The following is a 15,269-nucleotide window of genomic DNA, read 5'->3' as shown; positions in this document are numbered from 1 at the left end:
TCTCAAAAGCTGACTTTTTTTCCCCTTTTTTGTGTTACATTTTCGTGTCTTTTTCTATTTATAACAAGCATCGGCTGAATATGCTTTGTTAACTGTTGAAATATTGTCTGGGGGTGAAAGTTGGTCCCTTAAAAAGCCTAAAATGATGTGTTGTTTTCTTCTGGGATGTGTTGACATGTTGTCCAGTGATTGTGTTCCAATGTTGAGTGGGTGGTATCATGGAGGACGGAATGAGTGGACAGATTGGACGCGGGACATACCGTAGGTGTGATGTCTCCTTGTTAGAGTCAGCATTTCCCCCCCCCCCAGTAGAGCTGCTGACCATCTGTGTGAGCGGTTCAGTGGTTTTCTCCTGCTGCTGTGCTGGTAGAATAGCAGCAGTGCCCTCTAGTGTGCAAGTGCGTTAGTGCAGACTGAGTGTTTATCTTTGCTCCTTGCAGGTGTCAGACAGCGGCAAGCCTCCACTCTTTTCCACCGCTTTCATCAGCGTCCGCATCATCGAGGAGAGCGTCTACCCTCCCGCTATCCTCCCCCTGGATGTCTTCGTCTCCACAGCGGGAGACGAGTACGCAGGCGGCGTGCTGGGTAAGATCCACGCCACCGACCAGGACGTGTACGACACGCTGACCTACAGCCTGGCTCCCACGTCCTCCTCCGGCGAGGCTTTGTTCTCCATTTCCGCCTCCGACGGCAAAATCATCGCCCTGCGGCCCCTGGACGTGGGCCACTACCCGCTCAACGTGACGGTGACCGATAGCCGCTTCACCGCCGCCGCCGACGTCAACGTGCACGTCCGCCAGGTGGTCCGCCAGGCGCTGGACAACTCCATCGCCGTGCGTTTCGCCAGCATCGCCCCCGAGGAGTTCATCGGCGACTACTGGCGCAACTTCCAGAGGGCGCTGAGGAACATCGCCGGGGTGAGGAGGAGCGAGGTCCAGTTGGTGAGCCTTCAACCGTCCGAGCAAGGAGATCTGGACGTCCTGCTGGCTCTGGAAAGATCCGGAAGTCCTTATCAGTCTCAGGAGGTGAGAATCTTCAACATCAGTGCTTATACTTTGCTGTTTCCGTGACAAAACGCTGTCGTAACCTTCTTGACACGTGGAGGCCCGCTGCATTGTTGATGAACTCCACTTCACTCAGGTCACAGAAATCCCTTTTTTAAAGCCAAGAGGACAAAATTCAACAGGTTTTTGGACTGTCTTTATTTATTTCTTTGTTTATTTGTATCCCAGAAACAGTAGCAAAAGGAAAAGGTTGCATTCGAAAACATTGCAATTTTTTGTAGTAATGGTCGTATATGATATAAATGAGTAACAATACAGTAAGTAACAAGCAATAGCAAACCATTTTTAGACCTTTGATGCTTTTTGTTCAATGGAAACATTTGCACACCTGAAAATTGTGAATAAATAATAGAAAATAAATAATGAAACATATAAATACATAAATATGTTCTATTATTTATTATTTCTCAGCATTTGTATCATTATTATTATTTTGAGTTGTACCTTTAGTATGTGGTTGGGATTATGTATTTACAGTATTTGATGTGTTTATTGTTGTTATTTTTACCAGCAGTCATAGCGATGATAACATTGTGGTTTGACATTAACATATGACATTAAATAACTGAATAATTTTCATGTTGGATTACGGTTTGAATCTTTATGTTCTCATTTTAAACTGGGAAATATTTGTTTTTTACACTTTTTTTTTCTTCAGTACATTTTTATGTTTGTATGTAAGAAGTTTATGTATATATTGTTGTTTTCATATTTTATATAGGATATAGTAATATTTCAATGTTTTTTTTATACAGTATATTCCTATAATTGATTCATTTTCAGATATTTAGATATATTTTGATGTTGCTGTTTATGTATTTTAAAATACTGCCAGTGTGAAATATAGTGGCGATACAACTACAACTCTCCAAAAATGAAAATTCCACATAACTAAAAGGTCTTCCATCTGTCCGTCCGTCTTCAGGTGGTCTTCCGTAAGCTGAACTCCTCGGCGGCTGTCATCGAGGAGATGACGGGGGTCCGCATAGTGCGTGTGGTCCAGAAGCTGTGCGCCGGCTTGGACTGCCCGCTGCGCTTCTGCGACGAGGTGGTCTCGCTGGACAAGACGTTGATGTCCACCTACAGCACGGCTCGCCTCAGCTTCGTCACGCCGCGGCACCACAGGGACGCCAGCTGCCAGTGTGAAGGTCACGCACTGCCACATCACGCACACATCATCTTACAGTTTGGACATTTCAGTGCAAATCCAAATAAAAATGCGGGAAAAGGAAACTTTTGTTGGAATGAATCAAAAATGGTACGATCCAGATGTCTTACGCAGCCTGCATGAACCAGGAAGTAGCCTGCTCACTAGCAAACGGGCTGACAAACACACAAATACAACGCTGCTGTTCCTTGTCCTGTCGAGACGTCTCAAAACATCCTCCAGTCTTCACACTTGTCCCTAAAACCGTCTGTCTTGACTCCCGACAGGTGGCAGGTGTCCTGTCCTGAACAACGTGTGTGACAACAACCCCTGTCCAGAGGGGATGGACTGTCTGGTGGGCCCTCACAGAGACGCCGTCCACACGTGTGTGTGTCCTGATGGCAAAAAGACCAAATGTTCTGGTAATTTCTTCCTTTTTGTCTCATTCACATGAATGGGTTAACTTTTCCACCCAACCCTTGGAGCAAGTCGGGGGGGATTTTTGTAGCCTCTTGGATCTTCTTTGTGATTTCTCTTAATAACTAATCATAATGCCCAAAGCGAAGCCTTCTAGTCAGCAATTCCCTCTCCCACACTTGCCCGTGTCTCTTTTTTTTTTTTCTAGCTTATTGCCTCCTTCCTGCTCTTTGCACATTCTCTACCTGCAGCTGCAGGAAAATATAGACTTACCTTTCTTTAGCGCTTGAACTTCTTCTCTGGAGTTCAACATCTTGTAGGTAGCACTAGACGTAAACAGTACTTGACAAGGTGTAAATAAGTCGTGGGGGAGAGTGGTCGTTTCATGCTATTGCACACCAATTATTGACGAGTGTGTAATTTATACGTAAAGAGAACGCAAACAACGTGCAAACTAGTCTTCACGCTTTTCAGGCGTGCCATAAATAAATATCACGTATTGCCACGGCAAATTGCGGGACAATGCGTAAGCAAAACGCAAAAGTATAAACGCTGCTTATGCTAACATCACGCGGAACCGAGGCTCGGACATTGGATGGATCCCCACACATTTGCGATTTAACATTCACAGCACAGCAAAGTAGCAGATTTTTGGTGAAAATGTATATATATATATATATATATATATATATATTTTAATTAAAAAAAAACCCATGCATATATATCAACATTTAATTTGGTTTTGAATATATAAATATATTTCTATATTTGTATTTCTATATTTGTATGATATATATTCACTACCAGTCAAATGTATGGAGGCACATTCTCATACAATAACAGGATAAAGCGTCTGTATCATTTTTTTTCCCCGCAAATGGGCTGGTGTTTTTTGCAAAAAACACATTTCATTCACGCTAAGTCGTTAATAATTGAAAATGAGATTTTGCACTTTGTTTGGTGGTTCTTGAACGCACCGTAGTTGTGCGTGTCTTCCATTATCATGGATTAGCGGTGAATAGTTGCACATTTTATACTTGAAATGTGTTAAAGAAGTGTGTGAAGCGTATTTAGAGCCCAAACGTGGATTGTGTTGCGATGGCAATTGAGGAGAGAAGGGGGGAGGGTTCTGGAGCTCAATCTAACCTAATGATTGCAACCCTCCCATTTATTGCAAATGTTGATCTGAAATCGGAGGACGACGCCAATATCAAGCTAGGGGTGTATCAGTTGTCTTTGCTTTTTCGCCCTTTGCTGGTGGTGGCCCGTGCAAAGCGGGGATCTGCTGTATTTTTTGGGCAATGTAGTTTGAATTCCGAATCATACTGCCTCTGAATGTGCGCCGTGCTTTGTCCCAGATGGCCACTCGCTGACGTTCAGCGGCAGCGGCTACGTGAAGTACCACCTGATGGAGAACGACAACAAGGAGCTGATGAAGCTGTCGCTGAGGCTGCGCACCTTCTCCAGCCACGCCACCGTCATGTTCGCCAAGGGCACCGACTACAGCATCCTGGAGGTGCGTTCACGCTGCCTTTGCATGGATTCACAGCACAACATGGAGCGTGTGCTAGCAGGGTTCATAATGGCGTTTAAGAAAAACACAGTGTGTTCACATGGTGAGCTGAAAATAAAAGCAGTCATGAGTTATTTTCAGGCTGGGAGGGAAAGTCAGAGCAGCTTTCCACACATTCCACTCCAGTCCATCAGCTCCCACATGCAAATCTCCATAGGAAAAGTGTCCAGTTTAGGGAAACCTTGCGAGGATATCGTAAATGAAACACGCATGCTGCCAATCAAGTCAATAGTCGTGACAGGTGGTTTATTCACACTGTTTAGGCAAAATTATTGGGACGTCTGGGCATTGCACCAACAGGAGTTGCACCCTCTATGGGGGAAGTTGTTCATTTTAGAGGTCTGAGGTCACTCGAACTACTGTAGACCTGAGTGAGGGCCCGCTGGCTCCCCAGTCTTCCCAACGGTATTTCGTGGGTGTCTTGCTGTACAGTTGTCCAGACGTTGTTGAGCATTTGTGTAATGATGATACAATTTTGAGGATGTGTGTATTACATGTATGCTAGCACGTCTAACAGAGCATTTTGAGCACAACCAATAGGGGGTGCCACACATGCCATTTACCGTCCTCTCCGTCTCTAAACCAGATCGTCAATGGCCGCCTGCAGTACAAGTTTGACTGCGGCAGCGGGCCCGGCCTGGTGTCGGTCCACAGCGCTCAGGTGAACGACGGCGAGTGGCACACGGTCTCCCTGGAGGTGGACGGTAACTACGCCAAGCTGGTGCTGGACCGCGTGCACGCAGCCTCGGGCACGGCGCCGGGTACCCTGCGCACGCTCAACCTGGACAACAGTGTCTACTTCGGGGGCCACATCCGCCAGCACGCTGCCGCCCGCCACGGACGCAACCTGCCCGTCACCAACGGTTTCCGCGGCTGCATGGAGGCCATCGCCCTCAACGGCCAGGAGCTGCCCCTCAACACCAAGGCACGGCGGGCCCACGCCGTGATGGAGGACATCGAGGATGTGGCGCCGGGATGCGCGCTGGCCCCTGCTGAGAGCTGCTCCAGCAGCCCGTGCACCAATGGGGGGTTGTGCACCCGCAGACCTAATGGAGGTACCCGACATCCTTTGCCAATCTCCATCACATTTAACGGCTCGTAATCCTGACTGGCAGAGCCTAATGTATTGGCACGTCAGTGTAATGACACAAAAGCGCCACGTCAGCAGGAGTGTCGATGGGCTTTCATGAAAAAAACTGACCAAGCGAGCTCAGCCGAGGGAGGTCAGCACATTAGAAAAACAAACTTGCTGAGTGTACATAAGTACTTTCTACTCCACAGGCTACTTCTGCAAATGTCCCGCCTCCTTCATGGGCGCCCACTGCGAGGTGGCCATCAGTCCCTGCACCTCCAACCCTTGCCTGTACGGCGGAACCTGCGTCCCTCGGGGCGACGACTTCTACTGCCAGTGCAGAGGACAGTACTCGGGACAAAGGTAACGCAGGGCCGTCACACGGCGCTGGGCAACAAGTTTGCATCGATATTGGTAGTGAAGTGCTGGAAGATATCACTATATTGGTTGGTATCGGCATCAGTCATGAAGTGCTGGATGATATCGGTATAGCTGTATTGGTTAATACTAGTATCAGTAATGAAACGCTAGATGATATTGGTATATCAGTATTGGTTGATATCGTTATTCTTAATGAAGTGCTGTGCAATATTGGTATCGGCAGTGAGGTGCTGGATGATACCCGCATATCAGCATTGGTTGATAGTTGGTGCCTGTTGATATTGGTATCGTTGAAGACGTGCTGGAGGATATCGCGACATCGGCATCAGTTGTTAAAGGGATTGGTAATGACGTGCTGAACGATAATGTTTTGTCAGTATCATTTGATATCTGCATCGGTAATCAAGCTATGCAATATTGATGTATTGCTATCAGTTGATATTGGTATCAGTAATGCAGTGCTTTTCAAGATCGGTTGGTATCGGTGATGAAGTCCTATTTGATATCTGTATATCGTATCGGTTGATATTGTTAACTGCATCAATAACAAAGTTCTGGATGATAATGTTGATATTGATATTGGTATTGGTATTGAAGTGCTTAGCAACGTCACTCAAGTGGTATCAGTTGATATCGGTATTGAAGTGCTGTTCAGTATCAGTTGTTGTCAATATCAGTAATGAAGTCCTGTTCGATACCTAAATCTGCATCGTTTGATATTGGTATAGCTAATGAACAGTTATACAATATTGGTATATCAGTATCAGTTGATATCAATGTTGGTTGATATCGATATTGGTAATAAAGTCCTGTCCGATATTAGTATTAGTATGCCAGTATTGGTTATCAATACCGATATCATACAGCACTTCACTATCGGTATTGGTGGTGAAGCGCTCTACGAAATTGGTATTGTTCGTATTGTATCGTTATCTGTAAATAAGTTTTTATCAGTATCTTTTAATATTGGTATTGGTATTGAAGTGTTGTACAATATTGGTACTGGAAATTGGTATGAGTTGATATCAGTATCGGTTGATATTGGTATGGATGTGCTCTTTTTGTATAGGCAGTGAAGTGCTTGATGATATCTGCATGTCTGTATTGGTGAGCAATATGGGTAATGATGTGCTGGTCGATATCTGCATATTAGTATTTGTTGATATATGTATCGGTAATGAAGTGCTGGAGGATATCGCTATGTCTGTAACGGCGTCAGTAATAATGTGCTGGACGATGTTGTTGATATCTATTGGTTGATAACGGCATCGGTAATGAAGTGCTCTGTAATGTCACTATATTGGTATCAGCTGATTTCCCTATCAGTAATAAAGTCCTGTTTGATATCTAAATTGGTATTGGTTGATATTGGTATTGGTACTGAAGTGCTGTACAATAATGGTCTATCAGTATCAGTTAATATCGATGTTGGGTGATATTTGCGCTGTCCGAAATTGTTGTTGGCTGATATTGGTATCTGTAATGAAGCGCTGTCCGGTATTGTTGTTGGTTGATATCGGTATCAGTAATGAAGTGCTGTCGGATATTGTTGTTGGTTGATATCGGTATCGGTAATGAAGTGCTGTTGGGTATTGTTGTAGGTTGATATCGGTATCTGTCCTGAAGCGGTCTGATATTGTTGTTGACTCATATTGGTATCAGTAATGAAGTGCTGTCCGAAATTGTTGTTGGTTGATATCGGTATCGGTAATGAAGTGCTGTTGGGTATTGTTGTTGGTTGATATCGGTATCTGTAATGAAGCGCTGTCCAAAATTGTTGTTGGTTGATATCGGTATCGGTAATGAAGTGCTGTTGGGTATTGTTGTTGGTTGATATCGGTATCTGTAATGAAGCGCTGTCCAAAATTGTTGTTGGTTGATATCGGTATCGGTAATGAAGTGCTGTCGGATATTGGTGTATGAGCTACTGGTAAAAAAGTCGATATCGAGCATCTGTAACCGTAAGTGTTGCATTGGGACTGCAGGTGCCAGCTGGGGCCGTATTGCACAGACAACCCGTGCAAAAACAGCGGCAAGTGTATCGACAGTCTGGATGGTCCGGTGTGCGAATGTGAAGCTGGTTTCCAAGGAGACAGGTAAGTCACCTTGAGGTTCTTGTGATATTAACTGTTGAATACGTCCTGTTTGGCGGTGAAAGGCACGCATGCCCGCATACGAAGGAAGAGTCCGAGCAAGGACGTAGCATCTTTTGTGGTACCAGCCCAAACCTTTCGTGGGTCGTGTGTTGGATGTTTCCCAGGTGCCTGAGCGATGTGGACGAGTGCGTGAAGAACCCGTGCGCCAACGGAGGCCGTTGCCAGAACACGTACGGCTCGTTCAAGTGCAACTGCTCGCTGGGCTTCAGCGGCCCAGCGTGCGAGCTGCGCGCCGAGATCCGCAACGAGTTGGTCTCCACTTCCTGGAACATCGGCCTGGAGGAGGTGGTCGGCATCGTCATCTTCGTGTCCAGCATCTTCATCCTGGTGCTCTTCTTCATCATCATCCGCAAGAGGGCGTGCCGGGGCAAGTCCAAGGCGGACGACGACGACGACAAGCGGCCCGGGAGCTCCAACTTGCCTCACTCCTTCCTGCAGAGACCGTACTTTGACGCCAAGTTCAACAAGAACGTCTACTCGGACATCCCGCCTCAGGTGCCCGTGCGGCCCATCTCGTACACGCCCAGCATTCCCAGCGACTCCCGCAACAACTTGGACCGGAACTCCTTCGAGGGCTCGGCCATACCGGAGCACCCGGAGTTCACCACCTTCAACCCGGACTCGGTGCACGGACACCGCAAGACCGTGGCGGTGTGCAGCGTGGCGCCCAACCTGCCGCCTCCGCCGCCGTCCAACTCCGTGTCCGACAGCGATTCCATCCAGAAACCCAACTGGGATTACGACTATGACGGTGAGGCGGGATTACGCTGATTATGTCACTTTTTAGCTCTGATTCTGTCTTAGATTTGTCCGACAAACACACCACACGGTGGCGCTGTTTTTCAACCCCGTACGTGGGAATGACGTGAAAGCTCACTGCGCTCTGCAAAACCCGCTGGAATCCTCACTTCATTTAATGTCACTTAGTCGTCCCTTGCGCCATCGTGGTTTTTCAACAATGAATTCATTAATACATGAAGAAAATGCATTTCCAAGCATCAACATGTTCTGAATGAACTAAAACACAACTAGAGTTTAATGCAGTGCAAGACATTGATGAACTGTAGTTTACGCTGGCCACTAGGTGTCGCTAGTAACACACGCCAGACGATCAACAGGCTTTGATTAGTATTCATCTCACAGCAGGCACACTAACAGCATCATAATATCAGTCATCATCATCATAGAAAGACGGACTGCAGCTAAAACTGATCTCTGAATCCCTGACGTCACTTCCATGAGCATGAGTCTGACTTGTGTCTTATATGTCTTACATTCTGTGATTATGTCTGCTGTATCGGGCAACATACAATGCAGCCACAGTCAAGGCAACACGTTCAAAAGCTTTCAGCGTTCCAATTCATCATGAAGTGATGGTTGAAAACAACGCATTCTGTAGTGGAGTTCAGGACGCGAAGCAAAGCCTCAAACAAGTCACTTTGTGATCGTAGTTACTTCATAAGCAGCCGCGACGATGGAACGGATGACTTTTGTTGAAATGCGTGTGGTATTTCTGTCAAGCACAACGATGTGTTGCGTTGCTGTCACAGCTAAGGTGGTGGACCTGGACTGCGTGACGAAGAAGCCGGTGGAGGAGATGGCGAGTCACCCGTACAACACCCGGGGCAGCATGTCCGAGGTCCAGTCGCTCAGCTCCTTCCAGTCCGAGTCCTGCGACGACAACGGTACATCAGTACTACCTTAGCAGTACTTCTACTGAAGGTCCGATACAGTCACATGGTGGGACGCAAATGTTAGCAACGCTAGCATAGCTATGTGAGCTAAAGTGCTAACAGTACATTTGAAGACAAAATGATCAAACTATAAATAACAAATAATAATCGTAATAATAATCATAATCGTAATAATAATCATACACTTTGTCACTGATAGGAAGAATAAATATATTTTATATATTTATACATTTTATATATTTATATATTATATATTTATATTTTATATATTTATATATTTTATATATTCATATTTTATATACTATATATTTTATATATTTATATTTTATATATTTTATATATATATATATATATATATATATATATATATATATATATATAATATTTTATATATTTATATATTTTATATATTCATATTTTATATACTATATATTTTATATATTTATATTTTATATATATTTATATATATATATATATATATTTTATATATTTATATTTTATATATTTTATATATGAGATTTTCTATGTGTAAATATTATATGAAATATTTTGTTTGGGTTGGTTTTAAAAAAAAAAATTAAAAAAGGAACACGGCTCCCACATCTTCTGATGTCAGTATGCGTCCCTTAGTGGAAAAGTGCCCCCCCAGCTAAGAAGATAAATGACAGCCCAGCTTGTCTTTCGTGTTACTTTGTGTTGCTAACCTGCTGCCTCTGCACGCTCACGACGGCCACAGCCCGACAGTGGCGTCTCTCTGGGTCACATGCTCTTTTTCTCTGTTTTCTCCCTTTCCCCCCAACCCCCCAATGTGGCTGCGGGGGCGGGGCTCAGCTCCCATATGGATCAAATCGGTCCACAGGTCCAGAACTCGCTTTTAAACACAAATGGGCTCCAGCCGTGTAAGTCCCGCGTGGCTTCAGACGGAATCGTCCTGGGATGTTTGGAAGACAAAACAAAAGCATGATGATGATGATGATGATGACAACCCCCCACCCCCACCCCCACCCCATCCAGTTTTTGCTGGACTTTGGCCGTGTTTGTTCTTGCATGCGGGGGGGTTGTCTTATTGAAGCATGCCCTTTGTCTTTCTTTGAAAGCCAACCCCGAGGAAGGTGTCACAATGGTACCAGCACATGTTCTGGTTCTGTCCTCCCAGCCGTGTCACGGGACGACCACGCGCAAGCTAATGACAGCCAATACAAGAGCTCCATTTCAAAGTCAGCCTTTTTAGAAAGACGACAAAACTCACTTTTTAGCTATCAGGGGACCAGCGTTGGTTGGTTGCATGCTGATACCAGGGCTGATACCAGGGCTGATACCAGGGCGACCGTTCTGATGTTTTGATGTTTATTTTGCCATGAAGAAGCCAACAAACTCTCCGAGCGAGCACTGCCCCCTCCATTAAAAGCTGCGTGGTTTTGATCCAGCTCTTGTATTGATGTCATCAAGCTGTGCACTTCCACGTCATCCATCGCATCATTCGTTATCAGTGGCCACGCCTCCTTCCCTCCCTCACCCCGCCTGGTTCCAGGGAACGTCCTGGATGCTGATGTATTCCCACACCTGTCCTGTCCTGGTGTCTCCTGGTGTGCCTTATTGGGCTCGTGATGGACGGGCTTTGGACTGCAGGGGACATGAACTACCCTTATTAGTTTATTATTATCAGCGTCATCAGCGTTATCAGCGGTGAAAGGAGCTGCAGATAACAGACGTGACAGAAATAATCATGAAAATAATACGTAATGATTGAAACAAACGTTCAAGCAAATATGAACACACAATTTCAACAAAATCTGATTTTAAAAAATAAAAGTCTAACTCTGCAAAATGTGTCAGCAAATGATGGTTTAATCAATGCATCTTTTTTCATTCAAATGAGTCAAATTGTTTTACTGTCCTCGGTAAAGTTATTCTTTTATTGAAGCGTATAAAATAATAGATGAATTAGGCATTATTTTCAAATATGGCATATCGTCTCCACGCTCTGTTGACCAAAACCCCAAAACGTACATTTTGAATGTAATATCGTCTAATTATTATTCATTCGTTCTTTGTTACTATTATTTTAAAGATGATGAATTCCAATGCAAACACGTTGCAGAACTACACTTCTTTAGCCAGCAAGCTGCTTGCAAGCAAATCAGCACGCCCTCTGTTGGTTGCTGCCGTGTACTGCGCTCCGCCACTGCCATCCACACGATCACCATTGGCAGAATTCACCAAAAAACACCAACTATCCATTTTTATGCCCCCCTGAAGTCTTCATGCCCTGTCGTCTTGTAGCATTTGTCTTCAGCAGCTCGAGTATTCTTTGTTAGCATTAGCGTGTTGTCGTCAGCGTCTGTTCTTTTCACCCGTTTTGGAAGCGTTTATGCTAATGCTGCGTCTTTTCCATCCACTCTCATCCCTGGCAAGCCTCCATAGTGACTGTCGTCCACTTTGCCAACCCATAGTTGGCACGGTGGAAGGAGAAGGTACTTTTGTTGTTGTTGTTGCTGTTGTTGTGCGTCTCGTCGAGGTGCCATTGTCTTACACTGTTAGCTCGCTAGCAAACAAGCGGACCGTGTGTAAGAAAATGGCACCAAACCTGTAGAACGCTTTTCCATGTTTTTGTTTGCGTCGCCTTCCGGCCCGTTCTTACCTTGTTAGCATCATTCTCTCCTCTCTGGGTTTTTAACGTGTTTTCTCTCTTTCTCCTTGTCTTGCTCCTCGCCCGCCTCATTTCAAGAGTCTTTTTTGGCTCATGATCTCAAGAACCCAAGAGGTGACTTTTCTCTGGTCTTCCTTTGCCTGGTGTGCCGCCCCACCCTCCCCCTTAGCCGCTAACTAACCCCAAAGCTCCAAGCTAACGCTGACCCAGCTGAGAACTCCCCGCCAACGTGCGGTGAAGATGATTGGCTACATCCCCCACGCATGGTTTGATGTTGTACTTTGTTGGCTGACTAACTGGAGGTTGTTCTGTTGTTCCGCCATGTTTCCACCGAGCGCTACGGTTCGTATGCTGGAACGGTTGACCCCCCCATACCCCCTCTGGCCGCATTAGCTGGCAAATTATTCGTCCAGGAATTAGAACACATAATTTGTAAGCAAAGAAAAAAATCGGTGTTGTAATCCGCTTTCAGTTCTGTCCAGACGAATGAACGTATAGCAATGTGGCTAGCGGCGCCCTTTAGCCATCAGAACACTGCAGCTTTTACGCCGACGAGAAAGGCGTCAGTACGACTACAACGATGTTGGTTTTCTCTTAAGCGTTGCGTGTTTTGACAAAGCGTAAAAAACGGAAAAAAAACAAAACCCGCCAACTGATTGAAATCATCTTATCCAAGATTTATCACGATTATTTCTAACGACAGAGAAAGTAATGACAAAGAAAGTAGAAGAACGCAATGTTATCTTTAATATCGAAAAGGCCACTCATTAGCTACCATGACTTAACCAAAGTGTCCTTAGTTGCGACATATGGGTTATTTAGTTTGGGTTGGGGCTTGGGGGGTAGGCGTTAGGGTTAGGAGTTAGGGTCAGGGTTGGGTTTGGGGTTCGGGTTCGAGGTTTAGGGTTTGAGCTCGGGATTAGCGGAAGAATATCTTTTATATTATCATTTATAGCGATACTTGCATGCATAAACAACACATTTGAAGTTGCACCTGTTAGCGGAAGAGTGTGAATCAATTATGTAGGTTATGTTTTTAAACTTTTGCTGATGAAATCGGGGGAAAAAAGGAATCCTTCCCACCTAGTTTATAGTTATGTGTCGCCTGCGTAACTGTCAGGGTGCCGCCTATTTTTGCAAGAGTTGATGGAAAAAACCCCAACAAACAGAATTGTCATCTTTCCGAAGAATATTTATTGTTATTGTTATTTCTAGCTACCTAGCTAGCAACATCGCAGTGTCTCATAACGTAAACGACAAATTTATCCTTAAGATCCCGCCGGTGGGTAAACTAAAGGCCGTGTCGGTGCGTATCCGATTATTTCGGTTATATTTTGAAACTTTTGGCGATTAGAAACGCAAAAAAAAAGGTAACGCTAGGTGGAAACGTGTTTTTTTTGTTGTTTGTTATTTAGTAGACGTCGCCAGACATCGAGTGTTTTTTGTCGTTTATTCACAAAGAAGTTGTGTTGCATGCTTGTTAACGTTAACGTCAAAGACACTTTGCGGTGGCTTGAAGAGGCTAACACTTATGCTCCTCCCCTTTCGGGACCAGGCTACCACTGGGACACGTCTGATTGGATGCCAAGTGTCCAGCTGCCCGGCATCAAGGAGTTCCCGCAGTACGAGGTGGTGGAGTCGCCGCCCGCCACTTTGTACAGCGACCCCAGCGCCATCGACACCGACTACTACCCGGGCGGCTACGACATCGAGAGCGACTTCCCGCCGCCACCGGAGGACTTCCCTTCCGGCGACGACCTGCCGCCGCCCCCTCCGCCCGAGTACGGCGACACGCTGCGGCCGTCCGCCGAAGGGGTCCGCCCGCGCCCCGCCCTGCCTCAGCTGTACACCCTCAACCAGTACCTGCCGCAGCACTCGTACCCGAGCGACGCAGCCAACGCCGAGGCTCAGAGCGCCGCCTCCGGCCCCGCCTCGTCCACCATGGCCACCGCCGGCTACCGGGGAGGCTTCCCGTTGGGTTGCGGCCGGGACTTTGAGTCCTGCGCCCTGGACGAGCTGTCGGTGTCGCTGTACGCGTCCACCGCCTCCTGCTCGGACATGTCGGCGTGCTGCGAGGAGTCGGAGGCCATCATCAGCGACTACGAGAGCGGCGACGACGGCCATTTTGAGCGGCTGTCCATCCCGGCGCTGGGCTCCCAGCAGCACACTGAAGTCTGACACTGGATCCAAACGCAAAGTGCCTGAAGCCGCCTGAACGCATCCTCCTTTCGTCTTAGCCCCGCCCACACCATCCCACACACACGCACGGGAGTCCAACGCCGACTGGGAGGGGAAGGAGCCGGCGGTCACCACACAGGAAGTGGACGACACCTTTTTCTACATTTTCAGTGTAAATGTCAATGTACAGTTTTGATTTGGAAGTTAGCTTTTGTAGATATTCTTTTATTTTGTGTGACATCACCCGCCTTACTGTGCAAATACATGAAAAACACAAAAAAACAGAGAAAATGTTGAAAAAAATCAATAAAAGACTCTTTGGTCTCTTGCGCATTTAACAAAAAAAAGGGTCTTCAGTGAACGACTGCATTCTTGTTTTCTTTCAATTGTTTGTACATTTTGGCTTCTTTGTTTTTCCACCAAGAAAATGGGACCCGATGATGATGATGATGATGATGATGATGATGATGATGATATTTATAGTCGTCATGGATACGGAGATGTTCTCATGTGTCCGTGTTTGTTCGTTTGTGTCTTGTTGAGGTTTTTATTGAATACTGCCGCAAGCTCACGCTTTCCTACTGGCAATAAATTATTCCTAAAAAAATGACAGATTCTCTGTGTACGTCTTTCTTTTGGGATTTGGATTTATTCATGGATGATATATATATATATATATATATATATATATATATATATATCATTTATACTTTTATGAAATATCACAACTAATTACTATCCTAATTATTTGTGGAAGTCACTTCACTTCGATGCATCGCTTGTCTTCCTGAATCCGACCCAAAGACGTTTTCCGCATTTTCTATCAATAAAATAAAAACAATTATGATTTCAAAGTATTTGAATTTTGAACGACACAAATGATCGTTTCTGAAAGTAAGTCTGAATTCCTTCTCACTCAACATTTGAATGATTTTCT

At 45.4% G+C, this 15,269-nt stretch overlaps 1 protein-coding gene across 1 annotated transcript in view; it reads left to right on the top strand.

The window, feature by feature from the left end:
- fat1a (FAT atypical cadherin 1a) overlaps nt 1–14,956 on the top strand; it is a 94,576-nt gene extending 79,620 nt beyond the window's left edge. The window contains 13 exon segments of the mRNA XM_054780127.1: nt 441–1,025; nt 1,990–2,212; nt 2,499–2,633; nt 3,987–4,144; nt 4,788–5,256; nt 5,483–5,636; nt 7,640–7,750; nt 7,915–8,561; nt 9,361–9,495; nt 11,920–11,949; nt 11,952–11,978; nt 12,233–12,268; nt 13,710–14,956. Coding sequence (XP_054636102.1) covers nt 441–1,025; nt 1,990–2,212; nt 2,499–2,633; nt 3,987–4,144; nt 4,788–5,256; nt 5,483–5,636; nt 7,640–7,750; nt 7,915–8,561; nt 9,361–9,495; nt 11,920–11,949; nt 11,952–11,978; nt 12,233–12,268; nt 13,710–14,332 — 3,333 coding nt within the window. The 3' untranslated portion in view covers nt 14,333–14,956.
- Nucleotides 14,957–15,269: the final 313 nt, after the last annotated feature.

Source organism: Dunckerocampus dactyliophorus, chromosome 6 (assembly GCF_027744805.1).
Source record: "Dunckerocampus dactyliophorus isolate RoL2022-P2 chromosome 6, RoL_Ddac_1.1, whole genome shotgun sequence".
NCBI classification, from domain to species: Eukaryota; Metazoa; Chordata; class Actinopteri; order Syngnathiformes; family Syngnathidae; genus Dunckerocampus; species Dunckerocampus dactyliophorus.
The sequence above is the reverse complement of the archived record's forward strand: the minus strand, read 5'-3'. Positions and strand labels throughout refer to the sequence as shown.